Genomic DNA, 25,706 nt, shown 5'->3' with positions numbered 1-25,706 from the left:
CATGTTTGAGCTGTTTTAACTAAAAGCTACTTGCACTGCATATCTTAAAATAGCTTAAAATATGTTATCATTTTGTCTCAAGATGCACACCAAAAAGCTACTTAAATGTCCTAATTGAACTAATGACTTATCCTGGCTTTATCTAAGCCTTGTCTGTGAAACTGGGCCATTATGTCTTATAGACGACATGATAACATAAGCAGTCACTCTCCATCCAGACCAAACCAATTTTAAACAGACTAAACTATGGTTAGCACTAAAGTAAAGTTGACTTTCTAAGCAGAGGCACCACTCGTGTCTTAAACATGAAGGATAAAGTACAGCTGGAAAGATTTGATTAGTCACAGACGTCTGTTGGGGGTGTGGTCCCATTGTAGCGAGGAAGCTGATTGGTTATAAACACCACTTTGGAATTTAGTCTCACAATAAACAGCACTTGACTGGAGGACAAAAGGAAATGACCAGGAAGAGACTCACATTCAAACACCAAGACAAAAATCAGCAGTTGTTTTCTAAACAGCGCTCAGATCAAAGCAGACCTCTGATTGGTCACAGACATCCAGCTAGTCAATGCAAACCAGCGGAGGTTGATACAGAGGCTACGTGTTTCTCAGCGATGGTGAGGAGGACCTCCAGCCTTCCTCCGCATAAAGAGCCCTCTGTGAGCCAGCTAGAGCTTTAATTCTCCTGATTGGTTTATTGCTTTATTGAATTCTACTGCAGAATCCTTGGACTTTGCTGACGGCGGCCACAAACCAAGAGGCCTGTCACCACTCCCGGATTTAGGAGAACATTTTACATGAAAGCATAGCAGAGCGAATTCTGACTTATGTGCTGTTTCATCCAAATAAGGAAGAAGACCATTTTGAACATCTTCACAGTGAAACTGACTGAATACACTTTAAAATAAAGGTTCTTTATTGGCATTGGTGGTTCCAAAAAGAAACTTTTAACAGCTAGAAACTATATACACAGAAAAAAGAAACACATAAGGGGAAAAAAGAAACATTAAAAAAAAAGTATATCATCACTGCCGGGTAGAAACCATGTATCTGCATACTTTTTTTTTCTCCGTAAATCATTACTATTGGTCACTCTTTATATCTGTCTGTTTTGCAAATACCAGTAAAAAAGTATTAGAAAGTGACTAAACCTTGTAACTCCATTGGATCCTCAAACGGTCAGTCAAACCTATTAACCGATCAGGCATAACATAATGACCACCTTCCTAATATTGTGTTGGTCCCTTTTGCTGCCTCATCCGTCAAGGCATGGGCTACTAGACCCCTAAAGAGGTGCTGTGGTATCTAGCACAGAGATATTAGCAGCAGATCATTTAAGTCCTGTATTTTGTGAGTTGGGGCCTCCATGGATCAGACTTGTTTGTTCAGCACATCCCACAGATGCTCGATTGGATTGAGATCTGGGGAATTCGGAGGCCAAGTCAACACCTCAAACTCTTTTAGGTGCTCCGCAAACCATTCCTGAACCATTTTTGCTTTGTGGCAGGAGCATTATCCTGCTGGAAGAGCCACAGCTACTAGTATCTCATTTCCATGAAAGGGTGTACATGGTCTGTAACACTGCTTAGGTAGGTGGTCCGTGACAAAGAAACGTCCACATGGATGGCAGGACCCAAGGTTTCCCAGCAGAACATTGCCCAAAGCATCACACTGCCTCCACCGGCTTGCCTTCTTCCCATAGTGCATCCTGGTGCCATGTGTTCCCCAGGTAAACAACGCACACACACCTGACCATCCACGTGATGAAGAAGAAAACGGGATTCATCAGACCAGGCCACCCTCTTCCATTGCTTTGTTTGATCGGACCACACGGGTCAGCCTTTACCCCCTTTGGCAAGTAATCAACTAACGTTAGCTCAGTGTTTCCCCAACTTTTTTATTTTGCGGCACACTATTTACTATGACAACATCAGTAACATTTTGCAATACAGGTGCACTATTATAATTCATGCCTAACTAATGCACAGATAATCATGAGTTAATGTATTACAAATGAAGAACTAAACCATTTATTAATGATTACTGCATCAGCAACTAATGAACATTCTCTATGATTAATAGATTAAGTAATATATGAATTGCTATTAATTAAATATGACATCATTAATTCCCTAATAACATATTATATTAACTAATAATGTAAATTCATGTATTCAAAGCCATGCATTCCGACTCTCAGTTGTCTGTTTAATTAATCATTAATCATAACAATTGGCATAATTATAGTATGACTTTACTTGTTGAGGCACATGACTATTAACTAATTGTTACGTAATATGTCATTGTGGTTATGGTTTTTGAATTAATTTTGAATTAGTTAATAGTATCTTGCTCCTCATCTGTTTTATGGAGCTAATGTTATGGAACATGTCTATTTTAAGTTTAATCCCTATACTACGTTAAGGTGCTTCATTGTCTCGTATTAATTGCAAATCTAACAAATTCTTAATTGCAATATCTAATCTTATCATTTGTTCAATTAAAGCATTGCATATCAGCCCAAAAGATTTTATCTGCATATTGATATTTACAGTTAATTTGAATATTTACTTTTTACTTTCGGCACTTGAGTACGTTTTAATTCTGATACTTTTGTACTTTTACTCAAGTGATGTTTGAATGGAGGACTTTCTACTTTTACTGGAGTATTTTTTTATTTAGGTATATATACTTTCACTCGAGTATAACTTTTGAGTACTTTTACCACCTCTGTGCATCAATGAGCCTTGGCCGCCCATGACCCTGTGGCCGGTTCTCCACTGTTCCTTCCTTGGGCCACTTTTGATAGACACTGACCACTGCAGACCGGGAACAGCCCACAAGAGCTGCAGTTTTGGAGATGCTCTGACAGTCATCTTTTTGTACGTGTGTGTTTTAATCATACATCAGAGATTTTTTCACAGTCATTATTTGACATTCCACATCTACTTGTTAACAAATTTTATAAAGTAGGTCCATATCCTATATGTCTACTTTTCCTGTAATTATTTGTCAATTTTCCAAAGCAAGATTACAAGACATTACGATTACGCTGATTACTTTTTCATGCTAAAGCAATAACACGTTTGTCCTGTAATAAAGTGCATTTGCATTTATAATTAAATATGCAACAAGTAAAGGTACTCTCTAGAATTTTCCCTTCTTCATGCTTCTTACCTTCATGCCAGGGGTTTCTCCTAAAATCCGATTTGGTTATTGGGGTCTTTTTCTTTTTAAATAAAAAATATATTGAGAGATTTAAATGTGGGATTTTTCTTTCTTATGGATTGTGACAATCACTCACAATCACCTTTACCTGTTTATTTCTATTACCTGCCCACATTCCAGTTCATATCTCTGTATTGGGGTTTGTCAAAGATTACACAATCTCTCATTCTATTTAAACATTCCAGCGTTATCAGCAGGAAATGGCATTACAAGAAGAAAATCAAGATGAGAAGTTGATGACCATATCCTTAGCCTGTGTTCTTCACAGGGAATTGATCTTTATTATGTAAACGGCTGGAGGATTCATGTTTTTCCAAGATTAAAAAATGGTCATGTATACACAAGTACGCAGAACACTTCTGGCCTGGTCTGTGTTATTTTAGTTACATTGAATTAGGCCTACTAGTTTTTTATTAATATTTTAAATTTGTTTATATATATACATATATATACACACACACATCAAGTTACAACTAGAAAGTAAAGTTTATTGGGAAAAACTTTTATGTTGGCTTAAAAAGCCTTTTCTGAAAGTTGTATACGCTTCATATATTATCATGTTGTTAACATGTCTTAGCATCATTATTTTACCTTTTAATGGCCACGTTGTCCGGTACCATGTTTTATTAAATTGCTAGCGTGAATTAGCATTTTGCAATCATATTTTATTGTAGCATGAATTAGCATGTCACTAACATGTCGTAACATGTCTCTTTTTTAACATGGTGAAAGCATGTTTAGCACATTGCTAGCATTAATTATTATGATTTAACATGCTGCTATCATCTTTTAACATGTTAATAGCATGATTTAGCATTATGCTAGCATATTTTAACATGTTACTAGTATGAATTAGCATGTTGCTAGGCTTTTCTATAGAGACTTGGCAGAAGAAACTTAAATACTCTTTTTCTACAAAAGTTTTGACCCCCTCAATGAAGGACAACGGGATCCAAGCGTCTGGTTAACAAAACTCTCTAAGTCTGATCTTTCAGAAAAGGTAAAGCAGCCCAAATCAGACCAGTCTGAAGGTCTGAGTCGAGTTTGTAGCTTTAACGCTCTAAAAGGAAAGAAGCTTAAATAGTAGATCACTATGTTGGGCTTTTTTAAGCCAACATATACATGAAAATAAGAAATCTTGCCTTTTAGTTAACTATAATAACCCTGTCTGGAACAAGGTCTCTGAGTGTGTGCCATAACCAGTAAAACATCCAAAAGTCTCACTTCAAAAACTCATAAAACCAGAAAAATAATGTTATGTTCAAAGTGGGTTCCACAGTGCCCATCCCACACTCCAAGAATAGAGTTCCCATACCAACATGGGCAGATCTGATTTTCCCATGATTCAGTGAAAAGTACTGCAGTGTTTTTGGCATAGAGCTCAAGTGAGTGTGTTATTCCTCCACAACATATTCATATTACAGCGTCACTCTATGATTACTGAAGAAAATCAGCATAAATAGAGCGCTGATGAGAATGAAGACTCAGATAATTCATTCCCACATAGATCGCTTGAGTTTATCTTCACAGATAGTCTAATAATAACCGATGCCCCTTGGAAAAAAACTCTTTTGACCCTCTCCGCAGGGTCAAGTCCGAGGAGGTTCTTGACCCTTCCCAGCAGCGACTGATTGTGTGAGGAGCAGCAGAGATGATCTTCCATTGTTAATACTTGAATGTCTGTGAAAACTGGCCTGCACTGACCTACTCGTACTGTATATGAGAGGGAGAGAGGGAAGAATAGCAAAGAAGAGAGATTTCCCTGATCTCGAGACAGCTCTTCCCAGGACTGTGGTGACCTCTCCAGGGATCAGATTCTCCCGCTGGTTCCGGACACAAGTTCCATATCAGGAAATATAGAATTGCATCCTCAACAAATATATTCCTTGCTTATTGGGAAATGTCACTTTGCAAATAAACACTAAACACCCTATAGCACTGTAGTGTATTTTGCTAGTTTCAGCCCGACAGTTATTATTTTCCCGTCCAGCGCTACATTGTTTAAATAGCAAATGCACTGTTGGCCCATAGACGTGCTGGTCTGAAAACCAGGTGTTTTCAGACGCATTGTTGGTGTGTTGCTATTTTGATTAACTGAAAACGACCATTGGCCAACAAATCTAAAGTCAATAGTGCAGTATTATTTGTGTTATTTAAAGCAGCACTTGGCAACCTTTGCTCTCGGGGTCCCCCTACAATTTGGAAAAAATAATGTCTAAAACTACTGTCATAAGCTCTGTCATCCTACATCAGGGGATGTCATCGCGCGTGCATTTGTTGACATGACAACCCTGATAGCGCGGGTTGCGGACCCCGTATGTTTATTTAATAGTCGCGGGTGCGCGGCGGGTTGTAAAAATATATACAGTGGTGCGGGGCGGGCCAAATAACTTCATAAAAGCGTCCCGCGGGTTGGTGCAGCACTAACGGTTCCCCTGAACACTGCAGGAGGAGTTCACATGCAGGTGTTCTTCTGGCGGCGCGTGTGAAATGTCTTCACCCCAGGTACAGTCAGTGGCATATGCTTCAGCATGTCATATGAATATAATTTCATGGGTTTTATTTTTTTCAGACGCCAAATAATCACGATGCTCACGTTTACAAGCCAGCGTCATTATAGTAGTCTATTGGTTACCGTTTTACAGAATCTATATGATACTTCAGTTCAATGTTTGAGTGGTCGGTAATCACCATAACAAGCAGGACAGCATCGGTCGGGCACGCCTCCTTCAGCTCACGCCGACGAGCAAACGCTGGTCACATGTTGATCCTCGTCCTGCCTTTAATCACTTTTTCGTTTCCTCTTATTGCTTTCCTCCAACAAAACCTCTTCTTTCTTATTTGTCTGTGCTGCTTCGGACATGACTATATTATCCGACGAACAAAGTTGAGCTCACACGTCCGAATTTAAGGAAGTGTTGGTGGAAGTGACGTATATGCCGTAAAGCAGTCGAATTTTGTGTTTCTTTTTGTTCTCGGGTTACTACCCGAAACCCGAAGTTTAAAAGTATGATTAAAAACAATACCGACCCCGACAAGCTATGGCAGACGTGTCATTCAACCTATTGTAAGTCGATGTATCATCACAAGAGTCTTGAAAATGTATTATGAAGGTTGAAAAGTCACCTAGTGCTGATTTAAAGGGCACATTAGTAATATGCGCCTATAGGCGGGTGCATATTACACTGCTTATTATACACAGGGACACTCAGCACGAAAACATATTTTAATATTATAAAATAAAAGTCTTTCCGCTTGCAAACTTTGTCATGTAAATAGCGAATCCGCCATGGTGCAAGTGAAACTGAACGCTGAAAACACTTAAAAACGCTGTTGTGTAAACTGCCCCTTTCTGTTTTCCCCATGTCTGGATTATCTTGTTCTCTGCCTGATTTCTTTGATTCTCTGCCTGGTAATTTTGTTTAAATAAACTTTATACACTCAAAAAATTACTTGTTGAATTTACTTTAAAAGGATGCGTCAAGAGGTTGCACAACATTGAGCAATTTTTACAAATAACAATTTAGTTATGTGAACAAAAGAAATTCAAGTACAGCTGACAAAATTTCTTTGACTAAATCCAAACCATTTGAATTTCTCACTGTAACATAAACTATCAACATATTTCCCTTTACTGAAAAACACTTGAATCCCTACATTTTCTTTCCTAGCGCAGTCCCTTGCAAAGCATGCTGGGAACTACAGATTCACTGCACAGTTAGTTGTGTCAGCACAAATATTTGATGTAGTTTTAACACAAATAAATTAAGTAAACTTCAGTTTTAAATATATTAGGTTGATTGAACACAATTAAATAAAGTTGAGATAAAACTAGATATGTTTAAGTAAAGTGGACATAATTTAAATGTGTCATATCGGGCCTGAATATTTTTTCATACTTTTTATTTATACTTTTTTTTTAATACTTAATATTTTATAATTTTTGAGTGTACTGCATTTGGATCCAAAGTCCTGTATTTACTAAAACAGCCACAGTAAGTAGAAGGTAATGTGTTTTATTATATTTGTTATGAAGAAGTGATAGAATTTTAGTTTAGTATGTTTAAAATATTTAAGCAAACTCAACTGAAAATAATGTGAAAAAAATGTATGTGTAAATTTCTAATACTTTTCTTTGTTCCATCAAAAAGTAATCTGATTACATATTGTATGTTGCAATCTTTCAACACTTACTCCCCCGGTTTCACTTAAACTATAGTCCTAAACTAAAATGCATGTTTTTAACTGAAAGAAACTTTATCTGGCATATCTTAAAATATGTCAGTGGTATTGCTTTGTCTCAAGATGCACACTTACAGGCATGCTTATAAAAACGAATTAAAAAATGTCCTAACCGAACTAAAACCTAATCCTGGATTAATCTAAGCCCTGTCTGTGAAACCAGGCCATTAACCGGCAGGTCTGCTTTGCTTAGAAATCATGTCGTTTGGCAAGTTTCATGTGTCTCATCATTATATTAATTGAGTTCGAGAGATGATGATCCAGGATATTATAAAGAAAAATTGTATGAATCAGGTCAAGAACAAGTTTAATGTATAAACACTTGTTGATCATTTAGCTGACAACCCTGCCACAGAAATATTTGGGTACACAACACAATATGCATGTTTGCATTATATTTCAGACGTGTCAGCATATTCAGTCCCATTCAGAATTTGTCAGTCAGACAACTTTGTGTGCGATAAGGGTTAATGGTATGTTCATTTAGATTAGAATCAAATTTTGACTGCATATTCCGCAATGGAATTGTATTCGCCGCATCATCAGTTTCACAGCCAGGACGCCCTGCATGGAATTCTGGGATATGGTGAAAGGGCAAATTAGTAGCGAAGAGTGTTTAGTATTTAGCAGCAAATTTGCAAAGCGTAATTTTCTGCTCTTTCCCATGGTGAGCTGAATGACATCACTGGCCAACAGTGTGCATCTGCTAATGGTGCAGATAGAGACACCGGCGGCAAATGCTGCTACAGTGAGGTAATGGTGCTGCGATTCAGTACAGTGCTGCAGTCAAATCAATGTGAAACATTAGCAGCTCTGTGTTACACACACGACTCTTTTGGCACAAGTCATGGAAGCAATAGTTAGAGCTCTGCTGACTGGATACATCACAGTGTTGGCATGCAAGACTAATCTGGAGGAAAAAGCACAGATATGCCTTTGAATTATGCAGTGACCGCATGCAGGCATGGTTATTATAGTTAACTAAAATTTAAATTTCTGATAAAATACAAATATTAAACAAAAATTATGGTCCACATAGACATTATTCTAAGTAACTTTGCAACTACATGCCAACGTATCACCCTAAACAACACTGGTGACAGCTCTATAAAGACAAATGATCATTGAAACATAGACCTCGGTGATCCATCACACTGTTAAAAAAAAAAACAACATTGAGAAAACTTAAAAGTTTAAGGCAACCAGCTGCAGTACATTTTTGAGTATTCTCAACTTAGGGTCAATAGTAGTACAAACTTTGTTTGAGTTATCTCAACTCTTTTCATGTTGAATAAACTTTAAAAGCTGAACTTGTCATACAATACATAAGTTGGATTTTTTTTTTACAGTGCATGCAGATCATTAGTCTGCAAAAGACGTCCCTCGAAAGGCTCCAGATTTTCATGCCAAATATCTTATAAGGGTGTAGGCTATAGCCTATGTTAACTCAAAAAAATGCCTATTTTAAAAGCATCGGCATCTGGTAAATTAGCATTTGGCTTCCGATCAATTAGATCATCATGTCAGAAAGCGCCATCAAGTAAAAAACACAACAGTGCAGCTCCTAACAGCATGTGCAGATAGTTCTGATAATGTCAGAACATGGAGATGGTGTTTTGGCTGTGGGGGTGGAATGTGAAGCAGATCAAACGGCTCTGCCCAGGGGCGCACTGGATCAGATTGCATTTTGGGTTGAGGCCCTTCATTCATTTGTGACATTTACAGTCGTTTTCAGCCCTAGCTCCGTAGCGTCCCTAAAACTGGGCCCCTCGTCTTTCTGGAAAATCCCTGTGAGCATGTGTCTGGCTTCACTTGTGTGTTCCACGCCGGTGGAGGAAACGGGCCAATTACGGAGGCAAGAACTCAGACGTATGATGTCATCGCGCATACACACACACACACACACACACACACACACACACACATAACTGTGCTGCAGATGGGATCCAGTGCCAGCTCCAACTCTGAGAATAGATTCGCTTACCTGCCCTCACACCCCAGGATGCATTGCTTTCACAGTTCAAAACATCATTAATATTGGATTAATGGATTAAATGTTCTTTGTTGGCTTCTAAGATTCCATAAGAACTTTTAACATCAGGTTCTTAGGTTCTCAGTTATTAAAAGGCACTTTACACTAAGAAAAACACCCAAATGATGACTAAATGAGAGATGGCAGCTCTCCTCGACTCCAGGTAAAGCCGTATGGCCTCTGTCTTTATCACAGCTGTGCTATAAGGCAAGACTGCCCCGTCCACATGAAGCAAGCTTTCCCAATCCGATCTTTTTTTTTCTCGTTTCAAGAAATATCTGCGGACACAGCACTCAAACCCACTGAAAAAGACTGTAGTATAGATGCCAGGCCAGTGTGTGGCGCTGTAATTTTGCCACATAAATACACTAAAATCCTAGAAGAAGAGTTATGGCTAGAAGGGGCATGAGAAGGTGAGGCAAAATCTCACGATAAACTAACAATAAATATATTTGCTACTTAAAAGATGTGTTTTATTAACGCCTACACCTACCCCAACCCTAAACCTACCCTTACAATAATGCAAATACGGTAATTACATGACGAAATATTGTTGTGCGCATGCCCAGTGCCCGTAGTTGTACACCTTCACCGTAGTGACGTAGAGTGATGACATCACCGTTTCACAAATTGGATTGGTTGCACACACGAAACGCTAGATTATTGTTTTCAGATTTATGCTCGGGACCCGGTTTTTCAGAAAATATCGGATTCATGCTTCCAAAACGCCTGATCCGTGCGGACGAAACGCTGATACTGTACAACATTCATACGTATACGGATAAACGCGTCTCCGTGTGGACCATAGACTGTAAAAAAACGGGCTTAATAATGGGCCCGTTGCGCCCATAGCCATAGGTTGTGCTGGAATATAGTACTGGATAGATGGTGGTTGCACAGTGTCTTGCTGACCTCTGGTGTTTAAAAGAGGATTTGCAGAGAATTTGTTGCATTATATCAGTCTGAATTTATATTATATTGTAAATTATTAAAAACAAATACTACGGAGCCCTGCACATGACATAAAGAAAAGAAAAGAAAAGAAAAGAAAAGAAAAGAAAAGAAAAGAAAAGAAAAGAAAAGAAAAGAAAAGAAAAGAAAAGAAAAGAAAAGAAACGAGTTACTAATTCGTTCCCTCGAGTTATATAAATGGTGTGCACGATTTAGCCTAAGTTTTTTTCGGGGCTTTGTAATGCGCAAAATAAATAAATAAATAAAATAATAATAATAATTATATTAATTATATATATATGTGTGTGTGTGTGTGTGTGTGTGTGTGTGTGTGTGTGTGTGTGTGTGTGTGTGTGTGTGTGTGTGTGTGTGTGTGTGTGTGTGTGTGTGTTAAAAATCGTATGCTGTTCTAAATTAATGAAAATATCGTCAGTTGTTCCTTTCTGACAAATAAAAATAATAATAAAGTAAAATGTTTTTAAATCATCATATCAAGAGTGAGACATTAAATACAATATATTCAAACAATTCTAGCATATCTACTGTCCATATAAATTCACCGAAGTTACAAACTGGTACTCTACAAAAAGTAGCTGATTTGCGTTTAGAGACTTTTATTTTGAAACGTTATTCAAACGCAATTTATTTGCTGCTGTGCTCACTCTCTTTACTTTACCGCGTTCATGCAGGACTATTGAAGAGGAAGTATGTATCAAACACACTTTAAACTGAGTTTAGCTGCAGTTTACCTCTAAAAGCCATATGTTTTTTCGTCTCTTGTTTATTGTGTCCTGAGTTCTCCAGTGTAGAGTTGTAGGGAAGTAACGTTACAAGTGCACATTGCCTGAAAGGCTCATAGTGCAACTGAACATTACATCTCGTTAACATTGAGTATGATACCAGTAAGGTGTCACATTCACAATAGTATAGTTTTATTTTCATTTAGACGCAAAGCAGTGTAATCGTATTGGAGTCGTTCAGATGCCTTGATATGCATTATGTGCCTTTTGCTATAGTCTGTTTATTCTTTCTGTTTTATCACAAGAGCTTATGGTGTAGTAGAGGATCTAGTGCAGATATGACCCCATCAAGGGAAGGCATGACCTCCCTCATCGACAAAACCATGAAGCTGAGGAGGGAGGAACAGGCACGGCAGGTTGTCCTAGCATGGGCGGTGCTGAATATGTCTCTGGCTGGGATGATCTATACTGAGATGTGAGTTCATGCATGTTTAAAATGATAGTCCCTACTCTGATGTGTCTTCTGAACCACAGGTAACCAAGTCACCTTGTCTTGTCTAGGTCTGGAAAGCTTCTTAGCAGATACTACAATATAACCTACTGGCCCATTTGGTATATTGGTAAGCATAGAATAAAATCTTAAAGGGTGTCATTAATCTAATACAAGAGTTTTCAATCTTTTAGATGGCACAGACGCCCAAATATGATCATCCTCTTGCAACGGACCATCATCTAGTATGTTTCTTTTCATCTAACTATGTTTTTTTTGGACAGAACTTGCCTTGGCTTCTCTGTTCAGTCTCAATGCGCTCTTTGACTTTTGGAAGTATTTCAAGTACACTATGGCTCCATCCACAATTGCTGTCAGTCCAGTACAGCATCAACTTCTTGGACTACGGGGCTCAGGTGAGTTAATGCAAAGCAAAGCCAACAGCTATTGTTAATTCTTACACCCGTTTAAAACAAATTGATTTAAAGTCGAGATGAAACTGAAGTTTCGGTAGTCTTTAATTTCCTATTTGGACATATATCTGAGTGAAACAGCTTTTTGAAGAAGGATAAATGTAGGATGGGACTTAATTTTGTTTGTCTGGAATTGATTGGATGGCTGTAGTTTGCTATTGGTGGATCTCACGTGAGTGATAGGGTTGGGAAAGGAAGTTATTTTGATTACAGATTATGAGCACATGGAAATTACAAATAATAAATCATGACAAAAACAGTGCTTTAAGTTGGTCAAGTACAGGAGGTCTATTTAATATTAGCTTTCAAGTAAGAAATTGAATGTGCAAATGTATAATAAAATGCTTTTTATTAGGGATTCAAGCCTCTCCACCTCAGAAACAAGAGAAAAAAGAAGCTCCGGTCTCAGTCCAGTCATCGCCCCTGCAGGGACAGAATGTTCTCAGTTTTAGTCCTGCACGATCCTCAAGCACCAGTCCCAAGTTTTCCCCCAGCTGTGTCTCTGGGTTCAGTCCGCCTCTGAGCAGTCCTTCTTCAGCAGGAGGATCCTTTTCACCCCCCATGGCATTTGGAAAGGTTGAGCATTCTGAAATGCTTCTTTAAAACTTAACTGTTTTTATTCATTTATTCTGGTCATGCAACCACTGCATTTCCCTTTATGCTTATATCTGCAGGTGTTGAACTATAGTCCGAGTTCTTCTCCGTATGCAAGCAACCTTGGACCGGCAGAGGGCAGCAGTCTTCGTGCTCGTTACCGCACGTCCCCATCTGTCTTTAAATCACCCGGAGGCAAGGAGGACTACATCGATGACCTAAAGACTTTGGAGAAGTTTTTGCGTTCGGAGGAGGAGAAAAGCCACCTTAGTCAACTGGGTAAGAGTCCTGGATGGATATAAAGGTGTTGAATCAAACTGTGGCTGTGCTAAGACTTCATCATTGCAATATTTTCTTATTTAGGAAGTCCAGAGTCAACATCTCCAAGACACAGCCCGTCATTCTGGAACTACAGTCGTTCAGTGGGGGATTATGCACAGAGCCTGAGGAAGTTTCAGTACCAGCCGGCCTGCCGTTCACAGGCACCGTCTGCCAATAAAGACGACACGGAGCTGGGCTCCAAACAAGCTGCTGAAGAGGTGAGGATGAGAGGGATAGCAAAATGTCAAAGCATCTTCATCTAATGCTTTTGTTTGTTTTCATTTAAAAATCAATTGAACTAAAGTTTTACAAAAAATGTGTACCTTAAAATGCAATGTAAGTCGCTTTGGATAAAAGCGTCTGCCAAATGCATAAATGTAAATGTATTACAGGTCTGGGCAAGAATCACAACAAGTCGTGTGGTGATGGAGAGTATTGACAGCTGGACTGCTAAACTGAGAAATGTGAGTCCATCCAGCCTAAATTGTCCAAAACTTCCATCCATCCGTCCATCATAAATTATCCCAAATTTGTACCCATCCTAAATTGTGCAAAATATCTATACATCCTACATTTTCTAAAATGTCCATTCTTCCATCCATTCAAAAGTTGAATGCCCTAATCCCTACATTTTTGACAATTTAGGATGGATTAATATTTTTTCCATCCAAGATTTCCATCCATCATCCTAAACTGTCCAAATTTCCATTAATCAGCTAATCATACATTTTTCAAAATATCCATCTATCCGTCCATCATAAACTGTCCAAAATTTCCATCTATTCATGTTAAATTATCAAAAATAAATTTAAATTTCCTAAAATTTCCATTCATCCATCCAAAATTTGTACCCCTTATTTTTTTGACAATTTAGGATGAAGGGATATTTTTTCCAATCATCCAAGATTTCCATCCATCATGAATTATCATGAATTATCCAAAATGTTCATCCAGCTGTCCTTTAAAGATTGTTTAAAATGTCCATCCTTCAATCATAAATTGTCAAATTTCCATCCATCTGTCCTTTATAAATCATCCAAAATTTCCATCCATCCTTCCATCATAAATATTTCAAATGGTTTGTCCATCTGTCCAACATAAATTGTCTAAAATGTTTGTCCTTCTGTCCATCATAAATTGTCCAAAATGTTTATCCATTCTTCCTTCCATAATTGTCAATCTTTTTCTCTTTATTATTGCAGTGGATAAATGATACCATTCTAGTTCATCTGGTCAAAGAGATGGACTCTGTCAACAGTCAGTTCAGGAGGATAGGCTGCCCTGAGCTACAGATCGGAGGTAATCATCTTTTCTTCCAAAGATATTAAAATGTAAAAGGTTGAGCTTACTCCATTATGTCTAAATTCTGTTGTCTTTGTTTCATGAAGAGGCCAGTATCAGCAGTCTCAAACAAGCTGCTGTGGTCAAAGCATCTGCAATCCCCACCCTCAATGCTATCGTTCAGTATCTGGACATCACGCCAAACCAGGAGTATCTCGTGGAGAGAATCAAGGGTGAGCAGAATACACAATTCACTGATGATATCAATCGGGCATAAACACTAATATATTTAGTCTTTCTGTAGTGCTATATCATAGTCTGACAAGCCAGACCCACATCAAGATGTTTGGTCTGGAAACTCACCATTGACAGCTCAATCTGGGGGGCGGATAAACGGTTGTCTTTCAAACTCCCTCTGCACTCAATAGGATAGCGCTACACCAACCAGAGCAACGAAGGAGAAACGGAGCTCGTTGATAGATAAAACATTCACCGTATCCGGTCGGCTAAACTCCGAACACATCTTCCCTTTTTAAGAATGACTTCAGTGCCGTTCTGTTCTTTTCTCAGAGAAAAGCTTAACTCCAAGTCTTCCAGAGTCGCGGTCAAAGCTGATTCGAAAGACTGCCGCCGTTCGCCAATTTCTGTGTTTACTAGAAGCACGCAAACGCAACTCGGCTGTCGTCATTATGGCCCCGCCAGCCGACTCTATACACAATGTGATTGGCCCGTCCAGATTGTGAGGAATACAGCTCAGATGGGTATTGAGAGTTCCTAGACGACACTTGCGGGCAGATTAAATTTGCTGCCGCTAGGGTGCGTCTAGATTTCTAGGCTAGCTATATAATGAACAGATGTGTTCATTTGTGTCACTGCTCTTGTCTTGCAGAACTAGCCCACAGTGGCTGCATGAGCTCTTTCCGCTGGAACGGAGGAGGAGATCTGAAAAACCGCAAATGGGACACGGACCTTCCGACAGACTCTGCTGTGTGTTCTTCCAAACTTTTTTGCAGCATTTTATTGTTGTATTAGAGTTTAGAGAAGATCAATAATCCACTCCACTTCTGTGCTCATCAGATCCTGATGCATGTGCTGTGTACATACCTGGACTCACGGCTCCCGCCACATCCTAAATATCCAGACGGAAAAACCTTTACATCCCAGCATTTTATACAGACACCAGATAAACCAGGTATGCCCAGATAATGGATTTTCTCTTCAAAGCTAAAATCTCCAAAGGGAGTTATTCTCTACATACGAAGAACTACATACCCCCCAAGCAGAGCGTTACTGACAGACCGGGAAGGAGAGGTGCAGCAACAATATCAAATATGACAATTTATGTTTGAATTTCTAACAGATGTGTCCAATGAGAACCTGTTCTGCATCCATCAAAGTAGCACAAACCCTCCTCATTATCAGCTCGTCTACCAGGGACACATCTACAGCTTGCCGAAGGTGAGTAGATACTCTCTAACCATAATTACTTTAAAGTAACTCTTCTGTTCTTGTAACTAATGCTTTTTTCATCTTTTCTCACAGGGCAGAAATAACTTGTTTCATACCATCCTCATGTTCCTCTACATAATCAAAACCAAGGAGTCCGGCATGCTAGGGTGAGTTTAGATCCGTCATGTTATCTGACAGATCTGCTTGGTTTTAAGGAATTGTATGGCTAGAATAGCTGTTTTTACTTTGGATGCTCTTGTTGAATTTTGAAAGTATGTTGTTACACTTAAGTACCAAATGGATGAAACCTTTACCACACTTTTTTTTTGTTTTGTAACAGGAGAGTGAATCTCGGTCTTTCAGGAGTGAATGTGCTCTGGATCTTTGGGGACTGAGATGGTCCTGTTTGCCAATTAGAGGAAAAACCGCACAAGCCTTGAGATGTGATGACTTTTTTTACCTTTACATTCTTGTGATGTTGAATGTTTTTGAGACACGTCGTACTCTCACAAACTTAATGCAAATACAGATTAAGCACAGAAAGACATTTTAGCTGAAGAAAATGTTTTAAACGTCAACGCTGACATATTTATGGCTTGAAACTGAGTCAAAATAGACCTTGTTCCACTGGATTATTGTATAAATATTTTTTGTATTTGGTCATCATACAAGAAAAACAATGTATACGAATTATAAGTTATACGAATGTAAAGTCTTTCAGGCTGGTCAGGGAGAATGGACACAGCAGGAGTTTGAGGAATTTTAAAAGCAGTTACTGGTAGTTTTTCTTTACCTTTTCTTTATTTTGCTGTATAAATGAACACCTGTTATAACCATGACAATTTTGCTTTTGGTGTAGACAGTTTGGTGTAATAATGTTCATTTACTTGCTCTCTTATTTCACAATTACCATGACAATGTACAGAAGAGCTCGGAGGATAGGTGATCTTGATCTTCATTGCCAAATTACACTATCAGCAAGAAATGTTTACGTTTTTTGTATTTTATATTGTCTAAAGTGAAACTTGAAGTGAAATGAGCTTCCACTTTTGTCTTTGGTATTCAATTTAATAAAAGCCCAGCATTGTTCTAATGTTTTTTACTCAAAAAGTTTTGAACTCTATTCCCTCGGTTAACCACTGGATGGTAGTGCTGCACTCCTACGGATGATTATAAACGATAAGAACACAATGTGGCTTTTTATAAGTCTTTCCAGCTTCACCAGTTCTACAGCTGGAATTTCCTAGAATGCCCACGTGAAATTGCTTTATAAAGTTCATGCATAAGGTGTAAGAGAAATATAAGAAGAGTCTTCCAATAGTGTTCAAACTGAAATGCGTGGCACAACCATACTATTCTTTGAATCACTATGGAAATACCATGGTATGTAAACATGGTAATAATTCTGTACCATGGTATTATCATATGATGTACCACTACTGCTACAGTAATTTTATGTTGGTACAAAGTAATATTTGTTAGAGTTTGAAAACTGAATATTGAGAAATTTTTATAAATCTTATAGTATAATAAAAATACAAAAACAATAATATAATATTAGTGTAAGTGTCAAATCGATTGTTTACATAATGTGCACATATTTGTGTGTGTGTTCTGGGGGGAAATCGTAATTACTACCACTGCCGTTCGTTCACTATTATTATCCATGATGAGTAACACGATGCGTAGTAGACGCTATGGTAACGTGAACTGCATGTCCCATAATGCTTTGCGCCGTGCGTCCTTCCACCGTGCGTATCCGTTCGTGTGTGTCGCTGCTCTCTGTATTGGAAAAAAATCACCGTGCGGTTCGCAGCGATGTCAGTCCAGGCTGTGGCAGCGAAAATGGCCGAGGTCGAATTAAAAGACGTGGCCGGCAAAGACTCTCTCCCCGCTATATCTCCGCTGCCACCCAAGGCAGAGGATAAGAAGAGTGAAAATAACTCTACTTCGTCGTCATCAGCGGTAGCGGCGGCCGCGGTGGGGGAGCCGAGCCCGGTGACCGTCTCTCCGAACCCCGTGAAGATGCCGCAGGCGTCCGCGATGAAGCGACCGGACCAGCAGCAGAACGGCGGCGAGGCGTTTGTCAACTGCGATGGCACCGTAGCCGAGGCACCGCGAATGAAAAAGGTAACGTGAACTGTGATGGAGCTCGTGTTGTACCGTTCACCCGCTGCCTTGTGTCATTGTGCGGCGATGATTCTGGCCTATCAGACCTTTACTAGCACCGTAACAGCTGTAAATTCACGTTCATTTACCTCCTAGCTGTCAGGGGATGATCGGTGGCAGATCTACCGAGTGCTTCCACCCGGGGTTTGATCTGATCACGGTGATTCAGAGCCGCGTGAGTGATTGTTTCTAATGGTAGAAAGAGACCCGCAGTGCGTGTGTCGTGGCGCTGCATGCGTTTTATCCGGGGCAAAACATTCAGTTCCCAAACATCATGTGTATGAAACACTTTTATAATAACTTTAATAATTAGGTCTTTCGCAAAAAAAGAAAAAGAAAAGGCGTAGTGCTTTAGATAAGTAGTTGATGTACATCTCAACAATGCATGTAACAATTTCAGTTTAAATGCTCTTTCATGCTATTGTTTGATTCATGATTTAAGCTTAATTTTAATGAGTGGTGTAGTGCTACCCAAGTTTCTTTATAGTCCCATTTGTGCCATGATCATAGATAAAAACAGATTTCTCTTGTATAGTTGTAGGTTGTGATCAGCTATGAATGTTAAAATGATATGCTTTCTTTTATTTGAGTTGCATTGACATTTTTTTTCTCGTATGCTATAATAGCCAGTGCTCAATGTTTGTCATGTAAACATACATATCTAGTTTTGCTTTTCACTTTCAAAGAGTAGAAAGGCATTTTTCGATTGTATGCAAGTCAGTTTTGTGGCATTTGTTGAAGAATACTGGAGCGAGGCCGTTCAATTGTCCTGTTATGATTAGGTTGCTTTGTCCATGTGTTCTCATCGGGAAGCCCTGCCAGCTGACTTTCTGAAATTTAAAGACATGCAATTTCTGCTCTTTGTTCAAAAGCAATGTCTCGTATTTATGTGAAGGTTACAGATTTAGTCTCTTCGAACATTGACAACTTCTGCTTCTCTGCAATTGCATTTTCCCCCAAAGTGTGATATAACTTTAGAAATGTCAGTCTTCTATTATGTGTCAGTGGGAATGAAACCCTGCCAATACTGTGACGCCTCTTTCTGTCATAAACTTTGTGTGGCTAGGCTGGGATAGATTATGTTATTATGGGAATTTGCCGGTTCTCTTAGATTTGACTCTTATCTGCCTTGACCGTTTCTTGGAAGGACTTAAAGGAGACTGTTCTCTCAATGAATCTCTTATCAATAAAAAAAGTATCTTTATTGTCTTATCTTAGCTGACAAACAGAAGATGGTGTACAGTTCAAGGATAAATTATTAGCCAAGATTTTGATGCAGAACGAGCCTGCGAGTGCATAACGTCTATGATGGGTTTCTAACATGTTAGTTATATGTTTGGCAAAAGTCAGCCATTTAGGAACTAGGAAACATCATGTCCATCCAGGATTACCATGTCAAGATTCATCAGGCTCAAATTGTGAAAGAATGGTTGGGAAAGGAGCATGAAGAATCATTTTCACACATGAATTGCCACCTCCGAGTCCAGATTTTAAATGCATTGAGTCTTTGGGATGTGCTGGAGGAGACTTTACAGAGTGCTGGACTCTTGCATTGTCAATACAAGATCTTGACCAAAAATTGATGTGAAATAAATGTGATCTTATCACATGGATAATATTTTGGTGCCAATGTGGGGAAATTATTCTTCATTCAATCTTGACATTGTCATGCAACTTTATTCTAAAAAGAAGAAAGCGTCCACTTAATTTAATCACCCATAAAGCATTCTTGCTGTTCCCCGTTAAATGTGCTACATCACACCACTGTAGCTTGTGTAAAGTGGCAAGAGAAGGGGGAGGGCAGTGACGTGTCTCTCTAATCCATGCCTGTCCATATCACCACCACATGTAGGTGCGACTGGCCTGTAGTTTGACTCAGGATTGTTGTGAAAATCTGCACGACTGGGTTTGAGGGTGTAGAGGGGAAAGGGGGTGCTAATAGCTGGTGTTACATCAGGCGTGAGCTTTGTGCATACCTTGCATTGTTGTGACGTCATGTCACTAAGCTATAGTTCCCAGGATGCTTAGACCTAACAGGCTTATGACATGACGCAGATGATGTGGGGGAAGCCCTGTACGTTACTTTTGAATATGGTACAAACCGGGGGAATGTTCCAGTAAGTTATATATAGGTGGTTTATTTATAGTATCATATTAGTTACAGGTAATATGCACTAGTGTAGCCTAAATAAGGTTTTTGATAAGATCAGGAAAACTTGTTTTACAGCAATTATAAATATAAGCTATGTCCCAATTGACTTGTCCCAATTGAGGCCTCATGTTTATCAAATATAGCCTAGCAGGTCAAGACGGGGCTTGTGGAGATCAGCTGCTGTTTCTTTCTTCAGCTGAGCAGTGCTGTTATTGTTTATAGCTTTTGGTCATTGAAATAAAGCTAAAATAAAATATAAAGGTTACTTTTTAATTCAAGGTGTCCTTGTAACTGTGGGATATTGAAAAAAAAAGTGATATGCAATATCTTGATAAATAATGCGATATTGATATGCGATACAATATTGCTATTTGTGTGTAAAATCTATTTCAATTATATAAAAAAATAAATAATTAAAAACTGCGTGGAAAAAAGCATCGCTACAACTTCTGAATGTGACCAGCTGCGTTTTAGCAAAAATGTATGTCATAAATATGACAATATAATTTTAACGTCAATGTAAACAAACAAAAAATGGGACGCAGATATTTAAATACCAAACAATCTTTGCTTGACTTTATAATATATAGTTATATCAACCTAAAACTGAACATTAAGAACATCCAGATAAACAAAGACGCCTGATCTAGGACAATTATTTGTATTATTTTTTTATTTATCTTTGTTATTAAAAATAAGAACTAAAACAAGTCTTCACATTAATTAAATAAACACTTAATAAAGCCACAAAGGTTATTTAGCCAAAAGCACAAGTGACAGTGAAAAGTGATTTTCTCTTGTTCTTCTGTTGTTTGACAGACAGTGACAGGTTTACTGTATTAGCTGCCTGTCACTTTAAGAGCTAATGCACAGATCCTTTATACACACATTCAGTGTCTTTCCTCAACTGATATCGTTCATTTAAAGCATAACTGAATTGAGTTTACTGAGTTTACATGAATACTCATCAAGACAGCCATTTTGACATAACTGTGTGTATTCACAATGTTGAAGTAGCCATTAAAGGTCCCGTTCTTCGCGATTCCATCTTTCAAACTTTAGTTAGTGTGAAATGTTGCTGTTGGAGCATAAATAATACCTGTAAAATTATTAAGCTCAAAGTTCAATGCCAAGCGGGATAATTTATTTAACAGAAGTTCCCTTTCAAAGCCTTCCTTGCACTTCCTGCAGGAATGACGTCACTAGAACCGTTTGTTGACGAACCCTCCGCCCACAAGAACACGCAAAATAGGGGGCGTGGTCTCGCTGCTCTCCCCCGTGAAGAGCGCGCATTCAGCGCTTGCATCTCCCCGTTATGGTAAGAGGCGGGACCTTTCCGGGCAGAGTGCGCTAAGCTGCTGTCCAATCACAACACGGGAAGCGGTGGCCCAATCAGAACTCGTTACGTGTTTCTGAAGGAGGGACTTCATAGAACAAGGAAATCATCAGGCCGTTTTTAGGACAGAGGAAACAGCGGTATACAGATAAGTAAATTGTGTGAAAAATATATATTTTTTTACACGCGAAACATGAACTCATGTTATATTGCACACTGTAAACATAATCAAAGCTTCGAAAACATGCGAAGAACGGGACCTTTAAAATCATTCAGATATTGCGTACCGTTGCGATATGCATATTGCGATATGCACATATGAGATTTCGATAATTTTGATATATTGCACTGCCCTATTTGTAACAGTGTAATTATGCATTTAATACTGAGTAATATTAATTTACAATATGTATTTACTATACAATATGTATAGCAGCCAATAATCATACAATACGTATGACCAACTCGTAGGCTCGTGGAAAGAAAAGGGTTATAGAGTCTGAATTTTCAAACAGACCATTTCAGATACTGTGAGGAAAGATGTGATCTGCAATGTGTGTTATGAGAAAATAAATGCATGTTGCAGAAACAAATGTAAGGACTTTTAAAATAGCATCATAAGGGCACTTTGATTGTTAAAATATTCATGTATTATTGGACTCATTTGCACACCAAAAATTACAATGATATCTTGCTAATGTTTGTGAAACCCACAGATGAAGGTCACATCGACACGAAGACACCACTTAAACAACCTTTTTTTGTGACCTATAATGATGTTTACTCCTCCATTTTTCTCTTGGAAGGGTTTAGAATATTTTTCTTTGAAATCAGGGTCAAGGAGACCTGCAGTTTGTACTCTTATTTGGACCGTGTCTCCGTTCCAGTTCCTCATCGCTCACATGACGTGTACTGAGATTTCAGCGAGCAGTTGACAGGAAAATATTTCTCACTATGGTGTGAAGTTTGGACACTCTGATTAATGGTGGGATGGAACCAGAGAGACTGACCTATACGTTGAACCTGCTTGTGTTTGTCTGCTCTTTGAGTCATGTGGGAATGATAGCATGCCTCCTGGAAGGCCTGTGTCACCATATTCTGTTTATGCTACTTATTGTCTTAAGAGCTTAAGAAAAAGGACCACACGTGTGCTTAGACAGAACTAGACGTGCTCTCAGGTAAGTGGCGTTTATGTGGTGGTCATGGAGGCTGGCGCTTTGAAGGAGTGTACATTGAACTGCACATTTTGTACTGAGGCTGCTAACTGATAACGGTGCACTCACTGAATCCTCTTGTCTTGCTCTCAAACACTCATCCATGACTTGGTGTCCTTGGCAGCAACCTTAATGGTGCACTTCAGTCGGGACCATCTAACACTTTAAAGGGCACAGCTGAGATTTCTCTTTCCCTCAGACTGGCCTAACCTCACCACAGCAGGATTTGTTCACCTGAAATCACCTAGAGTCTTCTCGAATGTCTTAATGACTCTGTGTATTGCGGAGGCAACGGTGAAAGCGAGCCAGCCAAACAAACACATGTGCGAGTTCACTGCTTCTGTCAGGAGGATGTGTGACAGACTTTAACAGATGCTTGCCTTTTTACTAAGGAGCACATATGTGCCAGAGTTGAACAAATTTAGGAACACAAACAACAATGAAAATAGTGCAAAGGATACATCACAGTTGGAAACAAGGATACATAAAAGCAAAATGTTTTAATTTATTAGAATAAAAAAAGTACACTTGGGTTTTTAATAGCTCTGTTTTAAACTGTATTTTATAATATTTACAAGTCTACTTTATGGTTGCACAATTTTGGAAAACTGACATTGTAATATTGGTTTTTCTGCAATATATATCGTGATATGGATTTCGCCAGATGAGTAGTTCAATTGGAAGTAATGAATCATTGTGGAATGGTTTGGGGTGATTTTGTAGGGGAGTGAATCTGCATAGAAAATAATAAACAGATTAAAACCATAGGTAAATACAATAGAACAAAGATACAAATGAAATAAACAGCGCTTTGTTTTTCAGGTAAATCTAACTCTATTCAGGTACAGACATTGAATAATCAAATGTAAAATAACACTGCATAGTCTTCACTGTATAAACCTAAATCTAAACACAGACAGCAGAAAAAAATATTAAGCTGCTGTCACTTTAAGAACTAATGCACTTTCAATATAAATATGCATCCATTTTCTTTCTTAATTGTTTACATTCACGTAAGACATAAGCGGCTGTGTTTGAGGAGGCTTTTTGACGTAATTTTACATGTATGTGTCTGTTCAAGCACAAATAGACATGAAAGAGAACCGAATTAGGGGTTTGCGAAGAGAAAACGGCATGCGAGTGGTTCAGAATCAAGTTCTCTTTTGTGTCGTCTTGCACTAAAATGGTTTAAAATCGCTTCAATGTTTAAACTGACAAGACCTCAAACTTTTGCTCAATGATGGTTAAACTTTGCCATTAATCCAGAAATCAAGTGCGTTTTGAACCTTGGTGTCTTGTCTGTACTAGGGCTGGGCGATAAATCGTTTTTATCGATTAACTTGTGTGTGTAGTTTACGTCGATTTATGTGAATGAAAATCGTTTTTCTCTTTAACATCCGTTGACGCTCCCCTCTGGGCTCCCGCAATGGCTCAGCCCTCCCCGCGCACGTTTGCCACAGAGATACACAAACAACAAGGACAGTGTCTTAAAACATAGTGTCATTCGTAATTGGTACGGTTTTTCCCAGAACAATTAACAGTACCCTACTGTAAAGTGTGTTTGAAGTCTGAACGAAACCACGCTACCCTGAGAAATCATTTGAGCTGCGCAGACAACAAACGCAGCGCGAGCTCAGACACGGGCCGATCTCGTGACAGACACCGATACACAGCGCTGGAGATCCAGTGAGAAAGTGTTTAAATTCACCACAGAACCCTGAGGTAAATAATGACAACTAAATCCATGTGGTGTTATCATTGTGAATGTTGGTGATTTGTGACTAAAACCCCTGATCACTAGCCTGACAAGCCAGACCCACATCAAGATGTTTGGTCTGGAAACCCACCATTGACGGCTCAATCTGAGGGGCGGATAAACGGTTGTCTTTCAAACTCCCTCTGCACGCGATAGGATAGCGCTACACCAACCAGAGCAACGAAGGTGAAGCAGAGCTCGCTGACAGATTAAACTTTTGCCGTATCGGGTCGGCAAAACCCCGAGCACATCTTCCCCTTTTAAGAACGACTTCAGTGCCGTTCTTTGTTCTTTTCTCAGAGAAAAGCTTAACTCCAAGTCTTCCAGAGTCGTGATCAAAGCTGATTCGAAAGACCGCCGTTCGCCAGTGTCTGTGTTGACTAGAAGCACGCAAACGCAACTCTGCCTTCGTCATTATCGCCCACCGACTCTATACACGATGTGATTGGCCCGACCAGAGTTTGGCGATACAGCTCAGAAGGGTATTGAGAGTTGCTAGACGACACTCGCGGGCAGATTAGATTTGCTGCCGCTAGGGTGCGTCTAGATTTCTAGGCTACCTGATCACATGTTGTCTCAATGTTTCTCCTGGTCTCCACGTCAGCTCTGTTTGATGTGATAAAATTCTGTGGTTTATAACAACCCTTGGAAAGTGCTTGAATTTCAATCTCAAAAGGTTGTGCGAAGCATTCTGTTGTGCAGAGCTTTAAGTGGTTTATAAAAGAGAATTCTGCGTCGAATGCTTCGCACAACCGCAAAGGGGCGACAGTGGCTCAGTGGTTCATGTAGGTTGTCTACAAACCAGAAGGTTGGTGGTTCAATCCCTGGTTCCACCTGACCAAGTGTCGAAGTGTCCATGAGCAAGACACCTAACCCTGCTGCTCCCGACGAGCTGGATGGCGCCTTACATGGCTGACATCGCCGTCGGTGTATGAATGGGTGAATGTGAGGCAAAAATGTAAAGCGCTTTGGATAAAAGCGCTATATAAATGCAGTCCATTTACCATTTACAACCTTTTGAGATTGAAATTCAAGCACTTTCCAAATGTTTTCAAGAGCTTCACACTTATTTCAAGCTCTAAATTTTTTAGGTAGGCGCTACCAAACCTCAAATATTTTACTTGAAAAAAATAAAGTTAGAACTTTTGAAAAATGTCTTTGTCATCTACATATTGATTTTAAGTAGGAGGGGGAAAAAACGATTTAAATTGTAAATCAGATTTTTTGTGAAATGATCTGGGATTATTTTTTTTTAGGCACGGTATTCATTGATTGC

The 25,706-nt window shown here is 39.0% G+C and overlaps 2 protein-coding genes across 3 annotated transcripts in view; both read left to right on the top strand.

The window, feature by feature from the left end:
- The first annotated feature begins 10,152 nt into the window (after positions 1–10,152).
- On the top strand, positions 10,153–16,892 carry tmem209 (transmembrane protein 209). Of its 2 annotated transcripts, none has more exons than XM_067426966.1 (15): positions 10,153–10,262; positions 11,501–11,670; positions 11,757–11,815; positions 11,970–12,101; positions 12,514–12,734; positions 12,833–13,031; positions 13,116–13,291; positions 13,466–13,537; positions 14,276–14,372; positions 14,462–14,587; positions 15,244–15,341; positions 15,432–15,546; positions 15,715–15,812; positions 15,897–15,970; positions 16,144–16,892. In XM_067426966.1, the coding sequence occupies exons 1-15, from the start codon at positions 10,182–10,184 to the stop codon at positions 16,196–16,198; spliced, it is 1,773 nt and encodes a 590-aa protein (XP_067283067.1). In that variant the 5' UTR covers positions 10,153–10,181; the 3' UTR covers positions 16,199–16,892. The 2 variants fall into 2 exon arrangements, with proteins under 2 accessions (XP_067283067.1, XP_067283068.1); XM_067426967.1 differs by lacking the exon at positions 10,153–10,262 and adding an exon at positions 11,106–11,160.
- Positions 16,893–17,537: 645 nt separating this feature from the next.
- Positions 17,538–25,706, top strand: part of ahcyl2b (adenosylhomocysteinase like 2b) — a 45,257-nt gene continuing 37,088 nt past the window's right edge. Inside the window, exon 1 of the mRNA XM_067428651.1 lies at positions 17,538–17,933. Within this exon, the coding sequence (XP_067284752.1) occupies positions 17,622–17,933 (312 nt within the window). The 5' untranslated portion in view covers positions 17,538–17,621. The remainder of the gene's footprint in view (positions 17,934–25,706) is intronic.

The sequence above is a fragment of the Pseudorasbora parva genome, chromosome 20 (genome assembly GCF_024679245.1).
Source record: "Pseudorasbora parva isolate DD20220531a chromosome 20, ASM2467924v1, whole genome shotgun sequence".
NCBI classification, from domain to species: domain Eukaryota; kingdom Metazoa; phylum Chordata; class Actinopteri; order Cypriniformes; family Gobionidae; genus Pseudorasbora; species Pseudorasbora parva.
This window is presented reverse-complemented; position numbering and strand designations above follow the sequence as displayed.